This window comes from Dama dama, chromosome X, assembly GCF_033118175.1.
Source record: "Dama dama isolate Ldn47 chromosome X, ASM3311817v1, whole genome shotgun sequence".
Taxonomy (NCBI): Eukaryota; Metazoa; Chordata; class Mammalia; order Artiodactyla; family Cervidae; genus Dama; species Dama dama.
This window is the reverse complement of record NC_083714.1, coordinates 53,136,106-53,152,714: the sequence shown is the minus strand read 5'-3', so window position 1 is coordinate 53,152,714 and position 16,609 is coordinate 53,136,106. Positions and strand designations below refer to the sequence as shown.

The following is a 16,609-nucleotide window of genomic DNA, read 5'->3' as shown; positions in this document are numbered from 1 at the left end:
TAGATATGGGGGGAAAAGGGGGGGGGATATTATTGTGGACCAAGAGGCTAGTAAGTACAGGTTGTCCAGTGAAATTTAAATACTGTTTTGTACTGTTTTGAATTTTGAATACTGTTTTGAACTGTGCCTAATTCAGTAACAACACACTGAGTGGCCTGTTAAGAAAATTTTCACAAGACCTGGGAATGAGCATTCCTAGCACCATGGGGCAAAATGGTCATGTAATGCCACCAAACCATGGTCAGATTCATGACCCTGAAGGGACTCTGCCAGTTGGAAACTGGAACTTGCCATCTATCTTCAAAACCCCCTGAAATGAATTCAGTGTGGAAATTAGGAATGAGGCACTCTGTGCTCTGGAAAAACTGGCAGAAGAGGCCTTCAGATAGTTAGACACCTTCAGGAGGAGATTTTTATGAGCCCTGATTCTTGCGTCTCCTCATACCTAGAGAAATACTAACATCATTGATGGTGACAGTCACTTAGGCTATTAAGGGAAAATTATAATCAAAGTCAAAATAGAGTTACTGTTGTTGTTCAGTGGCTCAGTCGTGTCTGACTCTTTGTGACCCCATGGACTGCAGCATGTCAGGCTTCCCTGTCCTTCATGCTCTCCTGAAGTTGGCTCAAACTCATATCCATTGAGTTGATGATGCCATCCAACCATCTATTCCCGTCGCCCCCATTTTCCTCCTGCCTTCAATCTTTCCAAGCATCAAGGTCTTTTCCAATGAGCAGGCTCTTCGAATCAGGTGGCCAAAGTAGTGAAGCTTCAGCTTCAGCATCAGTTTTTCTAATGAATATTCAGGGTTGATTTCCTTTAGGATTGACTGGTTTGATCTCCTTGCAGTCCAGGGGACTCTCAAGAATCTTCTCCAGCACCACAGTTCAAAAGCATCAATTCATCGGTGCTCAGCCTTCTTTATGGTCCAACTCTCATAGCTGTAGACGTCTGTGGTGGCTCAGACAGTAAAGCATCTGCCTACAACACCAGAGACCCAGGTTCGATCCCTGAGTCAGGAAGATCCCCTGGAGAAGGAAATGGCAACCCACTCTAGTACTCTTGCATGGGAAATGCCATGGACAGAGGAGCCTGGCAGGCTACAGTCCATGGGGAAGCAAAGAGTCGGACACGACTGAGTGACTTCACTTCACTTCACTCCACTTCTCGCAGCTGTACATGACAACTGGGAAAACCGTAGCTTTGACTAGAAGGACCTCTGTCAGCAAACTGATCTCTCTCCTTTTTACTATGCTGTCTAGATTTGTCATAGCTCTCTTTCAAGGAGCAAGCGTCTTGTAATTTCATGGCTGCAGTCACTGTCCACAGTGATTTTGGAGTCCAAGAAAACAAAGTCTGTCACTGCCTACATTGTTTCCCCATCTATTTGCCATGAAGTGATGGGACTGGATGCCATGATCTTAGTTTTTTGAATGTTGAGTTTTAGGTCAGCTTGTTCACTCTCCTCTTGCACCTTCATCAAGTGGCTCTTTAGATTCTCCTGGCTTTCTGCCCTTGGAGTGGTGTCATTTCCATGCTGTGCTGTGCTTAGTCACTCAGTCATCTCTGACTCTTTGCGACCCTATGGACTGCAGCCTACCAGGCTCCTCTGGCCATGGGGATTCTCCAGGCAAGAATACCAGAGTGGGTTGCCATGCCCTCCTCCTGGGGAACTTCCCAACCAGGAATCGAGCCCATGTCTGCCTCACTGCAGGCGGAATCTTTACAGTCCGAGCCACCATGGAAGCCTGTCATTTGCATATCTGAGGTTATTGATATTTCTCCCAGCAATCTTGATTCCAGCCTGAGTTTCATCCAGCCCAGCACTTTGTGTGATGTACTCTGCATATGTTAAACAAGCAGGGTGACAATATACAGCCTTGATGTACTCCTTTCCCAATTTGGAACCAGTTCATTGTTCCACGTCTGGTTTTAACTGTTGCTTTTTGATTTGAATAAAGGTTTCTCAAGAGGCAAGTTTGGTGTTCTGGTATTCTCATCTCTTTCAGAATTTTCCACAGTTCGTTGTGATCCACACAGTCAAAGGCTTTATTGTAGTCAATGAAACAGAAGTAGATGTTTTTCAGGAACTCTCTTGCTTTTTCTAGGCCCCAACGGAGGCAGGCAATTTGATCTCTGGTTCCTCTGCCTTTTCTAAATCCAGCTTGTACATCGGGAAGTTCTCAGTTCACATACTGTTGAAGCTGAGGTTGGAGAATTTTGAGCATGATCTTGCTAGCATATGAAATGAGTGCAATTGTGCGGCAGTTTGATTATTCTTTAGTATTGCCCTTCTATGGGAGTGGAATGAAAACTGACCTTTTCCAGTCCTGTGGCCACTGCTGAGTTTTCCCAATTTGCTGGCATATTGAGTGCAACACTTTCACGGCACCATCTTATAGGATTTGAAATAGTTCTGCTGGAATTCCATCACCTCCACTAGCCTTGTTCATAGTAAAGCTTCCTAAGGCCCACTTAACCTCACACCCCAGAACATCTGACTCTAGGTGAGTGAGCACACCATCATGGTTATCTGGGTCATAAAGACCTTTTTTGTACAGTTCTTTTGTGTATTCTTGCCATCTCTTCTTAATCTCTTCTGCTTCTGTTAGGTCCATACCATTTCTGTCCTTTATTGTGCCCATCTTTGCATGAATTGTTCCCTTGGTATCTCTAATTTTCTTGAAGAGATCTCTAGTCTTTCCCATTCTATTGTTTTCCTCTATTTCTTTGCACTGTTTCCTTAAGAAAGTCTTCTTATTTCTCCTTGCTGTTCTTTGGAATTCTGCATTCAGATAGATATATCTTTCCTTTTCTCCTTTGCCTTTCTCGTCTTTTCTTTTCTCAGCTATTTGTAAGGACTCCTCAGACACCTGTTTGCCTTCTTGCACTTATTTCTCTTGGGGATGGTTTTGGTCACTGTCTCTTGTGCAGTGTTGCAAATCTCTGATGGTAGTTCTTCAGGCACTCTGTTTATCAGATCTGATCCCTTGAGTCTATTTGTCACTTCCACTGTATAACCATTAGGGATTCGATTTGGGTCATACTTGAATGGTCTAGTGGTTTTCCCTACTTTCTTCAACTTAAGTCTGAATTTTGCAATAAGAAGTTCATGATCTCAGCCACAGTCAGCTCCTGGTCTTGCTTTTGCTGACTGTATAGAGTTTCTCCATCTTCGGCTGGAAAGAATATAATCAATCTGATTTTGGTATTGACCATCTCGTGATGTCCGTGTGCAGAGTCATGTCTTGTTGTTGGAAGAGGGTGTTTGCTATGACCCATGCATTCTCTTAGCAAAACTCTGTTAGCCTTCGCCTTGCTTCATTTTGTGCTCCAAGGCCAAACTTGCCTGTTACTCCAGGTATCACTTGGCTTCCTACTTTTGCATTCCAATTTCCTATGATGAAAAGGACATCTTTTTTTTTTTGGTGTTAGTTCTAGATTTCCCTGATGGCTCAGAGAGTAAAGCGTCTGCCTACAATGCAGGAGACCTGGGTTCAATCCCTGGGTTGGGAAGATCTCCTGGAGAAGGAAATGGCAACCCACTCCAGTATTCTTGCCTGGAAAATCCCATGGATGAAAGAGCCTGGTAGGCTACAGTCCATGGGGTCACAAAGAGTCGGACACGACTGAGCGACTTCACTTTCACTTTTTCTAGAAGGTCTTGTAGGTCTTCATAGAACTGTTCAACTTCAGCTTCTTTGGCATCAGTTGCTGGGGCACAGACTTGGATTACTGTGATAGCAAATGGTTTGCCTTGGAAATGAACCTAGATCAGTAAGTCACTTTTGAGATTGCACCCAAGTACTGCATTTCAGACTCTAATGGCACCTATAAAGGCTACTCCACTTCTAAGAGATACTTGCCCACTGTAATAGATATCATAGTCATCTGAACTAAGTTCGCCCATTCCCATCCACTTTAATTCACTGATACATAAAATGTTGATGTTCACTCTAGACATCTCCTGTTTGACCACTTCCAATTTACCTTGATTCATGAACCTAACATTCCAGGTTCCTATACAATAATATTACAGCATCAAACTTTACTTTCACAACCAGACACAGCCATGCTGCCTGGTGTTTCTGCTTTGGCTCAGCCTCTTCATTCTTTCTGGAGCTATTTCTCCACTCTTTTCAGAAGCATATTGGGCACCTACCAACCTGGGGAGTCCATCTTTCAGTGTCATATCTTTTTGCCTTTTCACTGTTCATGGGGTTCTCAGGGCATGAATGCTGAAGTGATTTTCCATTCCCTTCTCCAGTGGACTGCATTTTGTCGGAACTCTCCACCATGACTCATTCATCTTGGGTGACACTACATGGCATGGCTCATAGTTTCATTAAGTCACACAAAGCTGTGATCCATGTGATCAGTTAGCTTAGTTTTGCATGATTGTGGCTTTCATTCTCTCTGCCCTCTGATGGATAAGAGGCATGTGCAAGCTTCCTGGTGGATGGGACTGGCCATGGGGAAAGCTGGGTCTTGCTCTGGTGGGCAAGGACATGCTCAGTAAATCTTTAATCCAGTTTTCTGCTGATGAGTGGGGCTGTGTTCCTGCCCTGTATTTTAACCTGGGACCGAATTATGATTGGGATAATGGCAGCCTCCTTCAAGAGGACTTGTGCCAGCATGCTGTGCCTCCCAGGACTGCTGCTGTCAGTGACCCTAACCCCACGGCATGTCACTGTTGACCCAGGCCTCCACCGGAGACTCCGAAACACTCACAGGCAAGTCTGGCTCAGTCTCTTGTGGGACCACTGCTCCTTTCTCCTGGGTGCTGGTGCACACAAGGTTTTGTTTCTGCCCTCTGAGTGTCTCTGTTTCCCCAGTCCTGTGGAAGTTCTGTAATCAGATCTCACTGACCTTCAAAGTCAGTTTCCCTGGAGATTCTCAATCCCTTTGTCAGATTCCCAAGTTGTGAAGTCTACTGTGGGGCTTAGAGCTTTCTCAGGAGTGCCAGAACTTCTTCGGTGTAATTGCTCTCCAGTTTGTGGATCACCCGCCTGGCAGCCCTATAGTGGGGTTAATGGCGACCTCCTCCAAGGGGACTTCTGGCACAAACAAAATAAATCAGCTATGAAAATACCTAGGTGATGCTATGGTGTGATTTCAGACAAGTCCTTGTATTGTTAAGAACGTGAGTCTTCTGAGCTGTGCCAGACTCAGAATGCCATCAGCCATTCAGCAGCAATCATATTTTTAAAAGTCTTCTGTTGTAACTGCTTTATGTTTAGACAATGAAATTTCTCTGGACCATATGTTGGGGGAAAAAAAAAAAAAAAAACCATGTGTAATGACCAATAACCACATGAAAGGTTAAAGTCTACTCAGATAAACCTAGACAACTAAATGAAGCTGAAGCTCCAATACTTTGGCTACCTGATGCAAAGAGCCAACTCAGTAGAAAAGCCCCTGACGCTGGGAAAGGTTGAAGGCAGGAGGAGAAGGGGATGACTGTAAGGTACAGTTCGGGCGAGGCAGAAAATGAAAGACGACCTCAACAGAAGTACGTTACCTTTATTCAGGCAAGGAGGAGCGACAGTCAGCCTAATGACCAGGCTGAGCGCCGAGAGGGATCAGGGAGGCTTCATACTTACAAGGAGGTTTGTGGAAGTGATAAGGGAAACATTAATCAGGCGGGATATTTTGAGTATTCTTTTGTTGAGATGACATTTGTAGTTGGGCAGGGGGTGATAAGTCTTTTGGGCAGGTGTAGGGGGTGGAAAGTTTCTGGACAGGGGGCGATAAGTCTTCTGGGCAGGTGTAGGGGGTGGAAGGTTTCTGGACAGGGGTTGATAAGTCCCAGATAGATGCAACTGGCCTGGAGGATCAAGGTGGAACTAAAGTTCTGTTTTGTTTTCTACGAAGTTACATGATTCAGCAAGGGGCCTTTGAGACTGTTGTTCTCTTTTCTAGGCCCAAAAGACTCCTTCAATGACAGAGAATGAGATGGTTGGATGGCATCACCAACTCAATGGACATGAGTTTGAGCAAACTTTGGGAGATAGTGAAGGACACGGAAATCTGGTGTGCTGCAGTTCATGGGATCAGAAGGAGCTGGATATGGCTGAACAACAACAGACAATGAGCCAGGCTACCTGGCTACAAGTGTTAAATCTAAATTAGGATTCAGGCTTAATTTCAGGCTTAGCTTTTTCTATCTTGTCTGTTAATGTCCAGGTTGCCATTCCTCCAACTACTTCTGAGTCCAAATAGCTCCATTCCTTTGAACAGGATGACCCAAGCACTGACCCTACCTGGACCAGAACCAAAATTGTCATCAAATATAACTTGGTTCTTACTCTTTCATTGACCCCCATTTACAATAACTCTTTTACTGATCTATGGCCTCTGTTTTTCAAAAAAAAACAAAAAATCTGCTAAGTTTTGTCTCCTCCAGATGACAACATACTTACATCAAGAAAATGATGATGCGGAGCAAAAACCCATGCCCCCCAGAGAGATTACAGCCACTCCTTAGAACAGATCATGTAGGAATAACCAGAAAGTCACCTTAGGGCCCCTTCATAAAACAAGGCAAGAGCTCCATGACCCCAACTAGGTAGCATCTACGAGTCCTGTGTCAGCACTAAAGAAGTTACGGAAGACTGACAATCTATCCCTCAGAACCCCAATAAAGATTTGTGAGGTTCATCTCTCAAGGAAAATTTGAAGTAGGAGATAGATGGGCCCCTGGGCTGAACAGCTGGTGATTGTCACATGGAGGAAAGCTGAACTTCGTTCCTCAGCCAGACAAGAATGACAACAAGTTCCCTCATCCATCAATAAGGAGGAGATAAACTGACAGGTGGGCATTTGTTGCAATGAAAAAGAAAAAAAGACAAATGAGTTTTTCTCTATCCCTTTCCTGAGACCAAATAAGATAAAGAGCACAGTGAGCAGGCCTGGACATTCCTAGTTTCTTTTTACTTTAACTGCTCTGAACTCTGCATGTCTGTAACTGTTTGCTTTTCTGTCTCTTAACTCTACAGGAGCTACACTTCACACCTATTTTTCTTCGATTCTGTAAGGCACTGAGTCACTGAACCGCCAGGCTCAATGGATGGGTTACTGAGCCAGTCTATGACTGACTTTGAAGCAATGCAAGAGAAAGGAATCAAGATCCTAACACCTTTGTTCCTCATCACTGACTCCTGACTGGGAGCCCTCAGATTATATCAGCCCCTAGATTCCTCATAGACAGGGGGCTGTTTTTGAGGCATGAGCCTACTTTGTTCCCCTCTCTGCTGGCTGAGAATTAAAGCCACCTTTCTACTGCCTGCCCAATCTATCTTTGTATTTTTTGTTTACCTTCGGTGGGCAGAGAAGGCCAAGATTTTGGCCAGCAACATGATGGAACTTGCCTGAACACCTGCACAGGCGCCCTTGGGCTCCCTGATGGCCATGACCTTCGTGAGGGGCAGGTATCAGACAAGAGACAGTGGGAGGACAAGGACGGTTAGGAGTTTTCTTTATAAAATCTGGCTAAGATATGCACAATGCACCACCCTTCACCTTCAAGCAGGATTCTGAGCTGTGTGAATTCAGCTTCAGAGCAATTTTTATGGCCTTGGGGTCTCACCACCTAGGAGAGCCACTCCATCAGTTTAAGAGTCCAACTGCCAGTTTCAAAAATGTTCCCCATTAAAATCCTACAGGAAGGCTGAGAGTGGTTGAAGAGGAAAAGTTAAAATTTTACATGACCTCCTTCTCCTTCTGCCTCGGTAACTCAGCTTGGCCCTTACAAAGTCTAGATCATGTAGGTCACATAGTCTCAGAAAGTGGGGACATGCAACACTAGGAAGTGGAGTTTATTTCGCTCACCCTTGTCCTGCTCTTTGCAATCACCCAGCCCCTGCAAACCTGCTTAATCATGCCTGTCCAGGTCAGGCATCCCCATCACTGTTCTCAGGCACGCAAAACCCCTTAGTTTAAGCCAGCCTATTAACAGCTAGTGTTGTCCACTACAGTCTGTCTATAAAACCTCTGTAATCCCTTTGTTTGGGGCTCAGAGCTTGGAGTGTTATATCATCTGCATCTGCTGGCATAATAAACCTGAGCTCTCCAACTTTGAGCGTGGTGCTTGGTTTCTCGAGTACTGATTTCTGTAACATTTCTGGAGGCCCCAGTGAGATTCCAACCACGCTGGCCCCTTGAGTCGCCAGATGGTTGGCTGGGCTGTGCCGAAGCAAAGCAACCCCAAGATGATCGAGGAGGCACGCCACCTGACGGTATTCTGGATTCTCTTTCGGACAGGTGTTCCGACTCTCCAGACGGCCGAACCCCAACTGAACTCATTGGAGGGACAGACCAACTCATCAGGAATGATCACAGGATAAGATAAGGCCCTGGGGCCGGTCCCCCAGCAGGAACCTACCCCAACGGGTAGAAGAGGAGACTGATCACCTCCTTGGGCTCCCAGGAAGGGAGCATCAGATAGGGAGACCTGGGGACTTGGGAGGAAGGGAGGCATTGTGGTAGCCTCTGAATGATTGTGAGTGTGTGATTGCTGATTGAAAAGAAACTTGATGCATCTATGTTTCAAGAGCAGGCATCCCAGTGCCCACTCTCCCTTGTAAATAATCTCAGTGCTAGTAAAGAACAGCTTATTTGCATAGATGCATTAAAGGATTTTTTGAATTCAAGAAAAAAAAAAAAAGAAAAGAAACTTGAAAGAAACTTTTGGAAACTACAAAACCAATTCTTTTTGCCTGTGCAATTAAAAACAACTAGCTTGTTAAAAGACCTGCCCAGGGAAAAGCTTGAAGTTAACCCTTTCCATGTCCTTGAAATATACAGTCAGCTATGCCTGAGACCTCAGCCCTGGGCAAATTAGAACTTCAAACAGAAGGGAAAAAAAGGGGGGTGGTGTCAAAGAGATATTTTAAATCTCAAACAGAAAACTCTAAGATCTCTCTCAGTCTGTCTGTCTGGATTTATGTGTGTCTCAGTGTATGTCTTTTTTCTGATAATATTGTTGAAGTTGTAAATGAGTTCTAATTTAATTGCCCTGAAGAAAAATAAGTGCTTAAAAACCAAAGAATTCTAAATACAAAAAAAAAGAAGAAGGAAAAAACCTAAAAAAATTTCAGATTCATGTGAACTGGGAAATATTCAATATTAAATATCTAGTATCAATGTTTATTTGCTAATCTAATAAGAAAGTAGGATGTGTGTTTTAAATAAAGAAGATATAAAAAATAAAATTACATTTTATAAAGGGAAAAGAAAGTAGGTCTGACTTGCAGGTGGCTATTACAGAAAGTGATTAAAAGGTTTGTGGAAGGTGGACCCTGTAAAAATGTTTTGTGCATGGTTAGGACTAAGTTTAAAATAAATTTAATTGAGGTTTACGTAAATGAGTTTAAAGTAAGCTGGTGCAAAGACTTAAATTTGGGCTTTCTCTCTGTTAAGAAGACATACTTTCTTCAGATGTTGAACTGCTTTTAATAATAGATTTAAGTTCCTTTACCTCTTAATTGATCTGTTCTATATTAACCTTTGAAATCTTTTGTTAACTTTGGCTAAGTAAATAATTATTATTTCACAGTAACTTACATGATCCTGCCTGACTATGTTAAACCTTTTGATATTTATTGGCAAAACTTCCTAAATAACTTGACTTCTAACTAACTTTGGGATGCTTCAAAGGGCCCCTGAGACATCCCAAAGAGTTATTAAGCTACCTGGGTTCACTGGACATGTTAAATTACATGGGAAGTACTGTTAAAGGGGTGAAAAAATTCTTTACAGGTTATACTCTATGGCTGATATTACTAATATAGATATCCTAAAATTATGTGAAATTCATATAGATCTGATATGCCCTGATAAAATATGGTCAATTATAATTCTAGTTATCATATTAAAGTGTTATGACCAGGTTTCTTTGTCAATTGCAATAGAATCAGATTTTAAACATGTCTTCTATGATTTTACTCACATGCCTTTAGAAGAATACAGCTAGTTCCTCAAGATTTATGGAAAAGACTTTCTAAGATTAAACAGATAAACACATTTTGTTATTAACAGTAAGCTGGTACCAGACTGGAATTTGGTCTTCTCTCTGTTTAGAGAACAAAGTTTTCTTAAAATGTAGCTCTCAATAACAGACTATAAATTTCTTTGTCTTTAAGTGATTTTCATTGGTTTTTAAAATGCTTTTGTTACTTTGGTAACATAAATAAACATTATTTAAGATTATGGTACATGTAGAAAAAGCTCATTCTGCTTCAACAAAAAATAACCCTTCAAGCTTAGACTTTTACTATCTTGATGTCCTTAAAACATAGTGATAGTCTGCTCTTACATCAGGAAATTAAAAATAAATAAACAACAGCTAAACATCAAAGATCCAGGGCTATGGGAAATCCAAGAAGGCCCCTTAGCTTTTCCCGGCTCCCTGATAGACCTCATTTTTATTTGATGGGTTAAAGCCTTACCTGCATACAGTGTTAATGCCCTCACAATGAGTTCTCCAAAAAAAAAAGAAGAAGAAAGAAAAGAAACAAATCATGTTTCATTAAATATTAAGTTCTAGTTTTGTTAATTAAGGTCTGTGCTACTAAGATGCACTTCTGAGAGTTCCTTGTTATGTTATATTGCTAAAAAGTTTAATTAAATTATTAAAATGACACTCTTAAGATTGTTTCTAAATCTTACCTCAGCAACCAGTCTTTGAATAAAGGTCAGATGCTCCATGATGTACAACCAGGAGATTAACACTTGGCTATAATCATTTAACTGAGACAGGTGACCTGGGGTATACCAGGCTATACCCAGTGAAAGTTCTTGATTTAAATTCTTGCTTGTGACCTTACTAATAACTGCTAGCTATATTATTTTCTATGTAGCTTGTTTCAGAAGATTATTTCTTATGTTACCAAATGTGTCACAGAGCCTGTGATAAAATGCTGATATGCAGTTCCATATGAGATCAATAATTGTAATAATGTAAATTTAGATATGGAAAGAAACAACAAGAGGGAACATTTTCCTGGACCAAGAGGCTAGTAAGACAGGTATGGTCCAGAGACTTTTGCTACTTACAAGGCCTGGTCTAGTGACAACACATTGAGTGGCCTGTCAATGGAATCTTTGTTAGACCTGGGAATGAGCTTTCCCAGCACCGCGGGACACAATGACCATGAAATGCCCCCCAAACATGGTCAAATATGACTATGAAGTCAAATATGACTATGACAATCTTAAGAGTGTCTTTTGTAAATAATTTAATTAAAACTTTTAGCAATATAACATAAGTAACAATCTCAGAAGTGAGTCTTAGTCGCACAGACCTTAATTAACAAAACTAGAACTTAATATTTAATGAAACATGATTTTTTGTTTTCTTTTCTTTTTTTTTTGGAGAACTCATTGTGAGGGGATTAATTAACACTGTACCCAGGTAAGGCTTTAACCCATCAGATAGAAATGACTATCAACTGGAAGTTGGCCCTTGCCAGCTGACTCTACAAAGATTAAATCATGACCACTACAAGATGCTGATCTTCAACACCCCGTTGAAAAGAGTTAAGGGTGGAGACGGAAAATAAGGCACTCTGAGCTCTGGGAAAAACCCAGAGAAACAGGCCTTCAGATAGTCAGATGTTTTCAGGTAAAGATTTTTATGAGTCCAAATTCTTGCATCTTCTCACACCTAGAGAAACACTAATGTCACGAACCAATGTCTGGACCTGGTTCTCCTAGTTGTGCCTTGGCAGCTTTTCTACTTCTATTAATCTTTGGGCCACGTATCTTTAACTTTCTTGTTAAGTTTGCTTCTCCAAGTAGAAGTATGACAAGAATATTCCCCGGCCAATGCCCAGACAATGCTAAAAAAAGCTGCCTTAGTCTGTGGACTCACATCGCCCTCTGTAAATGCACCGCGAGGACCCAGGCTAGTCTCCCTTTGAGATCTTATATGGGAGATCACCTCCAGTGATTAAAAAAAGCTCAAGGGAGACCACCAACTAGCTGACCTGGAGGTGTAGGCCCTGGGAAATTCTTCCACCATGTCGCCCAAGAAACCTGAGAAAGGACACCCATTCCACTGGGAAATTGGGTTCATCCCTATCAGCCAGGAGATGAGGTATGGGTTAAAGACTGGAAAAAGGAACCACTTCAGCCGGTTTGGACAGGCCCTCACATGGTCATCCTGCCAAACCCTACTACTGTTAAAGTTATAGGTTTCAATCCCTTGGATCCACCACACCAGAGTGAAGAAGGCAGCAGCTTCCTATAATGAGGACACCTGGAAAGCAATTCAGGGCCCCAAAAACATCCGCAAAGTCTGTTTACAAAAACAACGACCCTCACGCACGAAGGATGCTGAGACTTGCTCCAGCCACACTCCGGCAGCTGGCTGGTCAACACACGACAGAAGCTTGAGGATCCGGCTATCAAAATATCAATGGATTTTCATTGTCAAGCCTGGACTCTATCCCTGATTGCTATTATTTCTGTGCTCTTCACAACAGGACTAGTTTCAGTCACACCCCAGGACTGGTGTTTGTGTCAGAAGCTGCAGTTAACTGTCTGTTATCTCACTGTAATGGGAAGCCTCATTCTTATTAGAAGTCTCTTACGATCGATTCTCCCTACTAAACCGCTCCACAGTATAACTGATCCCCCTTCATGATAAGCTCAGTTGCTAGAGCCGTGACAACCCAAAGATGGAGAGAAACCCTTTTGCTAGTCTTCAGTTACCTGTTATGTGCAGGCTGCTTTGCAGCCTTTTGGTGTCCCTTGCTGTAACAGATGGTAATGCCCCCATCAAGGCCTTTTCTTTGTTTGTGGGACAGATGCTTACTTGTGTCTACCTGTCAATTAGATGGGTAGCTGCACCTTAGCTTTCCTCACTCCCCAGATGAATATTGTCCCTAACAACCAGACTCTCACAGTACATCTGGCAGCACGTACAAGGTCAAAAAGAGCCATCCAGTTTATATCCCTACTAGCTGGTCTGGGAATCATGACTGGGATAGGTATGGGGATAGGAAGAATTGCTTCACCAACCATCTTTTACCATACACTATCCAAAGACTTCACAGATGACGTTGAGAGAGTGGCTAAATCTTTAGTGGCCTTACCTGACCAACTAGACGCCCTGGCTGGGGTGGTTTTGCAAAATAGGAGAGGTCTAGACCTACTGACAGCTGAAAAGGAAGGACTCTGCCTCTTCTTGAATGAAGAATGCTACTTTTATATAAACCAGTCAGAAATAGTCAGGAACATGGCCCAACAGCTAAGGGAACAAATCATAAAAGGAGAGAAAAGCTAGCTAATTCCTGGGGTAATTGGAGCAATATCTGGAGTTGGCCATCATGGCTTCTCCCTTTAACAGGTCCTCACTTCATGCTCTTTGCAGCGCTCTTGTTTGGCCCGTGTATTCTCAATGCTATTACCCAGTTCATAACCTCTCAGATTGAATCCACAAAGTTACAAATGGTAATGGTTCAATACAGCCCCATAAACCATGGGGAGCTCTGAATGTCCTACCAAAAACATGCGATGATGCTTTCTACAACGAGGGATAGAAGCATCAAGAAGGGGGAATGAAAAAAAAAAAAAAAAAGAAGAAGGGGGAATGAAGAGGAAAAGTTAAATTTTTACAGCACCTCCTTCTCCTTCTGCCTTTGTAACTCAGCTTGCCCCTTGCAAAGTCTAGATCATGTAGGTCCCATAGCATCAGAAACTGAAGATTTGCAGTGCTAGGAACTGTAGTTTATCTCACTCACCCTTGTCCTGCTCTTTGCAATCACCCAGCCCCTGCAAATATGCTTAAGCATGCCTGTCCAGGTCAGGCATCCCCCTCCCCATCTTGACCACTTTTCCCACACGTGAGAAACCCCTTAGTTTAAACAAGCCTGTTTACAGCTAGTGTTGCCCACTACAGTCTGTCTATAAAAACTCTGCAATCCCTTTGTTAGAGGCTCAGAGCTTGGAGTGTTAACTCCTCTGGGCCCGCTGGCTTAATAAACCTGACTTCTCCAACTCTCCAAGTGTCATGCTTGGTTTCCCAGTACTGGTTTCTGCAACATTGTAACTAAATGTCTTCAGCTATAAACCCTGAGACTGAGAAGATTGTGTGCCAACCCCAATTCACTCATGTCTCATTTGGAACCTTTCGAGTGTATTTACACTCAGGCAGAAAAACCAGGCATCTACTTGATCCTGATCACAGTGCACTTTGTCTTTTGGACCCAGGAGATTCATCTCCAAATGAAGAGGAACTTCTAATGTATATGTCCTATTTCAAATTTCCTTCTCACCCACAAGACATCGTCGAGAGGTCTGGTTGCTGCCACCACCCAGCCTCATCACGATCACCTCCCACAGAAGGAACCAAGCTTCCCAAAGCCCCAAACCCCCCTGGCTCAGGCACCGACACTCGGGGGCTCCTCCTGGATCCCCACCGCCCCGCCATGTTTTGCCTTGTTCTGTGGGACTAGGGGACGTCTTTCCACCTTCCTCATGTGACTGCAACTCTTAGATCATCATTCCAGGTGTGGGGGTGCCCTGCTTTTCCACTGCTAACATGACCTGTCACAGAAATCAGGCTCTGTGAAGTTGTGTGGAATAAATGAACCAGGGAGCAGAGCCTTATTTAGTCAGATTAGTTTTCTCCTACTTTCTTAAATAATAACCTGGGAAAATTCAAATAAACTGAGATAGCTTAACAGTATAAAATGACAGACAAAAAGTATAAGAAGAAAGACTTCGCTTTAATCACATTTTATTTTCTAATTCTTTCACCAAGTACATTACTGCTAAGTAAGTTCACATTTCCAAAATAGTTATAATTCCATTCTCATGTTACCATGTTCAGGGTCACAAAATAAATGGGAAAGTTCCCAAACTCTTTTAAAAACCAGCAAGACTCTTTTCCTTAAACTGGGTAAGCACAAATACATGTGTGATCAATGTCATTCACAAAGTTAGATACTGAAGTTTATTAAGCCTTAAGCTGAAATACACATTTGAAAAATTCCTAAAGAAAACAGAGATCAATCTGCATGTCATCGCAGAGAGCAGGAACCTAAAAATGCTACACTTGGTTCCCCAAGTGGCTCAGGCCATCACTCCTGAGAAGGCTGACTACTCCCTCTTCAATCACAGAGAGACGTATCAGCCCGGCTGCTGCTCTGGCTCAGGGTCCCCCTACCTCCTCCCTCACATCCTCTGCAGAAGGGAGTGGGAAGGACCTAAAAGCCCTTTGGTTGACCCTGAGCAGATACTCTGTGAATTTCTCCTTGCTGGTCTCCGCAAAGGCCCGGGGACCCCACAGGAACTCGTAGCGAGCAGGGGCACTGTCAGGCACCTGCCGGTACTCCAGGTACCCCTCCCGCACCCACACTTGGGTCAGCAGCTTCCTGGGCTCCCCAAAGATGGAGTGCTCCCTCCCAACATACACCCCCATCTTGGTGAGTGCTCCCCAGATCTCCTCCTCAGGGCCGCGATCCCTATTCTGGAGGATCAGGCTGAGGACCACCACCAGGAGGCCAGCCTTGGGCAGGCCCTGCCCACCTCTCTGCATTGCATCACAGGTGAGGCCCAGGCAGGGAACCATGATGTAGACGTGCTTCCTGGGATCTACCTCCTTCACATCCACGCCAAAGACCAGCAGAACGCACTCAACTGCTTGGCGGAAGACCACTGGGTAGTGCTGCTGGTTATCCCTGAGGACCGTATTCAGCAATTCGGCATCAGAGGTTGGCTCCTTGGTTCGATACTTGCGGAGCAGGAACTTCACCATGTTAGCCACCATTTTATTCAGAGCTTCCTGGGGCAAGGCCTCCTCAGCAGCAGACGAGGAGACTGGTGGGGAGGAGGCCGAGGGGGGTGCAGCCTCCCCCCCCTCAGCCCCCAAGAGCTGTGCCTCCTCCGGGCCCTGGGCCTCGCCTGGGTCCTGAAGGTCTTCCTTGGGCTTGCTCAGCTCACTCATCTCGACCACGAGCACGATGCCTGGGATCAAACCACAGACAGGAGTGAGGCAGGGGACATTGTGGACCATGGGCCTCAGCTAAGAAATACACCCTGGGTGGTCAACACAGGCCACTAACAGGTCTCCTCTTGCGAGGTGCTCTCGGCCTCACAGGGGCTGTCCTCCTGGGCAGTCTGACTCCTGGCTACCTGAAGGAGGAGGGCAGTGGCTCCCCTGCATGCAGCCAGCACAGCCAGAGGTTCTGGGGCTGACACAGTGGGGGGATTAGGGCTTTGTGGGGTTCCCTCTGTTCTGGGATAGGGAACCTCTGGTGCTCATTCAGGGCACCCTCCTCACCTTGACTCCTGGTACTGCCTGGACCTCCTCTGCTCTCAGACCTCTGGACACAAGCCTCAGACCTCTGCTCTTGCCTCCTGGTTCCTGGAGTGAGAAAAATGGAGGGGGCCCCTCGGGGGTAGATTCTGCACAGCCCTGGACTCTGAGGTCCCCCCCACTTGCTGTGGGGGAAGTGGTCCCCTTGTCGCTCCCTTGTAGTGCCCACCTTTCCCCTGCCATGGCCTGGACCCTGCCCTTTGGGGGCCTGCAGAGTAACTCAGAACAAGACCCGAGTCTGAAGAGAAAGTGCTAAGGGGCCCCACATGTGGTCGCACCTGCCC

General features: G+C 44.3%; 1 protein-coding gene across 1 annotated transcript; it reads right to left on the bottom strand.

The window, feature by feature from the left end:
- Positions 1-15,158: 15,158 nt before the first annotated feature.
- On the bottom strand, positions 15,159-16,022 carry LOC133052655 (melanoma-associated antigen 8-like). The gene has a single exon (XM_061137562.1). It carries the CDS (start codon positions 16,020-16,022, stop codon positions 15,159-15,161), a length of 864 nt encoding a protein of 287 aa, XP_060993545.1.
- Between the last annotated feature and the right edge of the window lie 587 nt (positions 16,023-16,609).

What these genes read in the sequence shown, in the direction of transcription:
- LOC133052655 (XM_061137562.1), bottom strand. Translation starts at nt 16,022, where the DNA reads ATGGTCCACAATGTCCCCTGCCTCACTCCTGTCTGTGGTTTGATCCCA.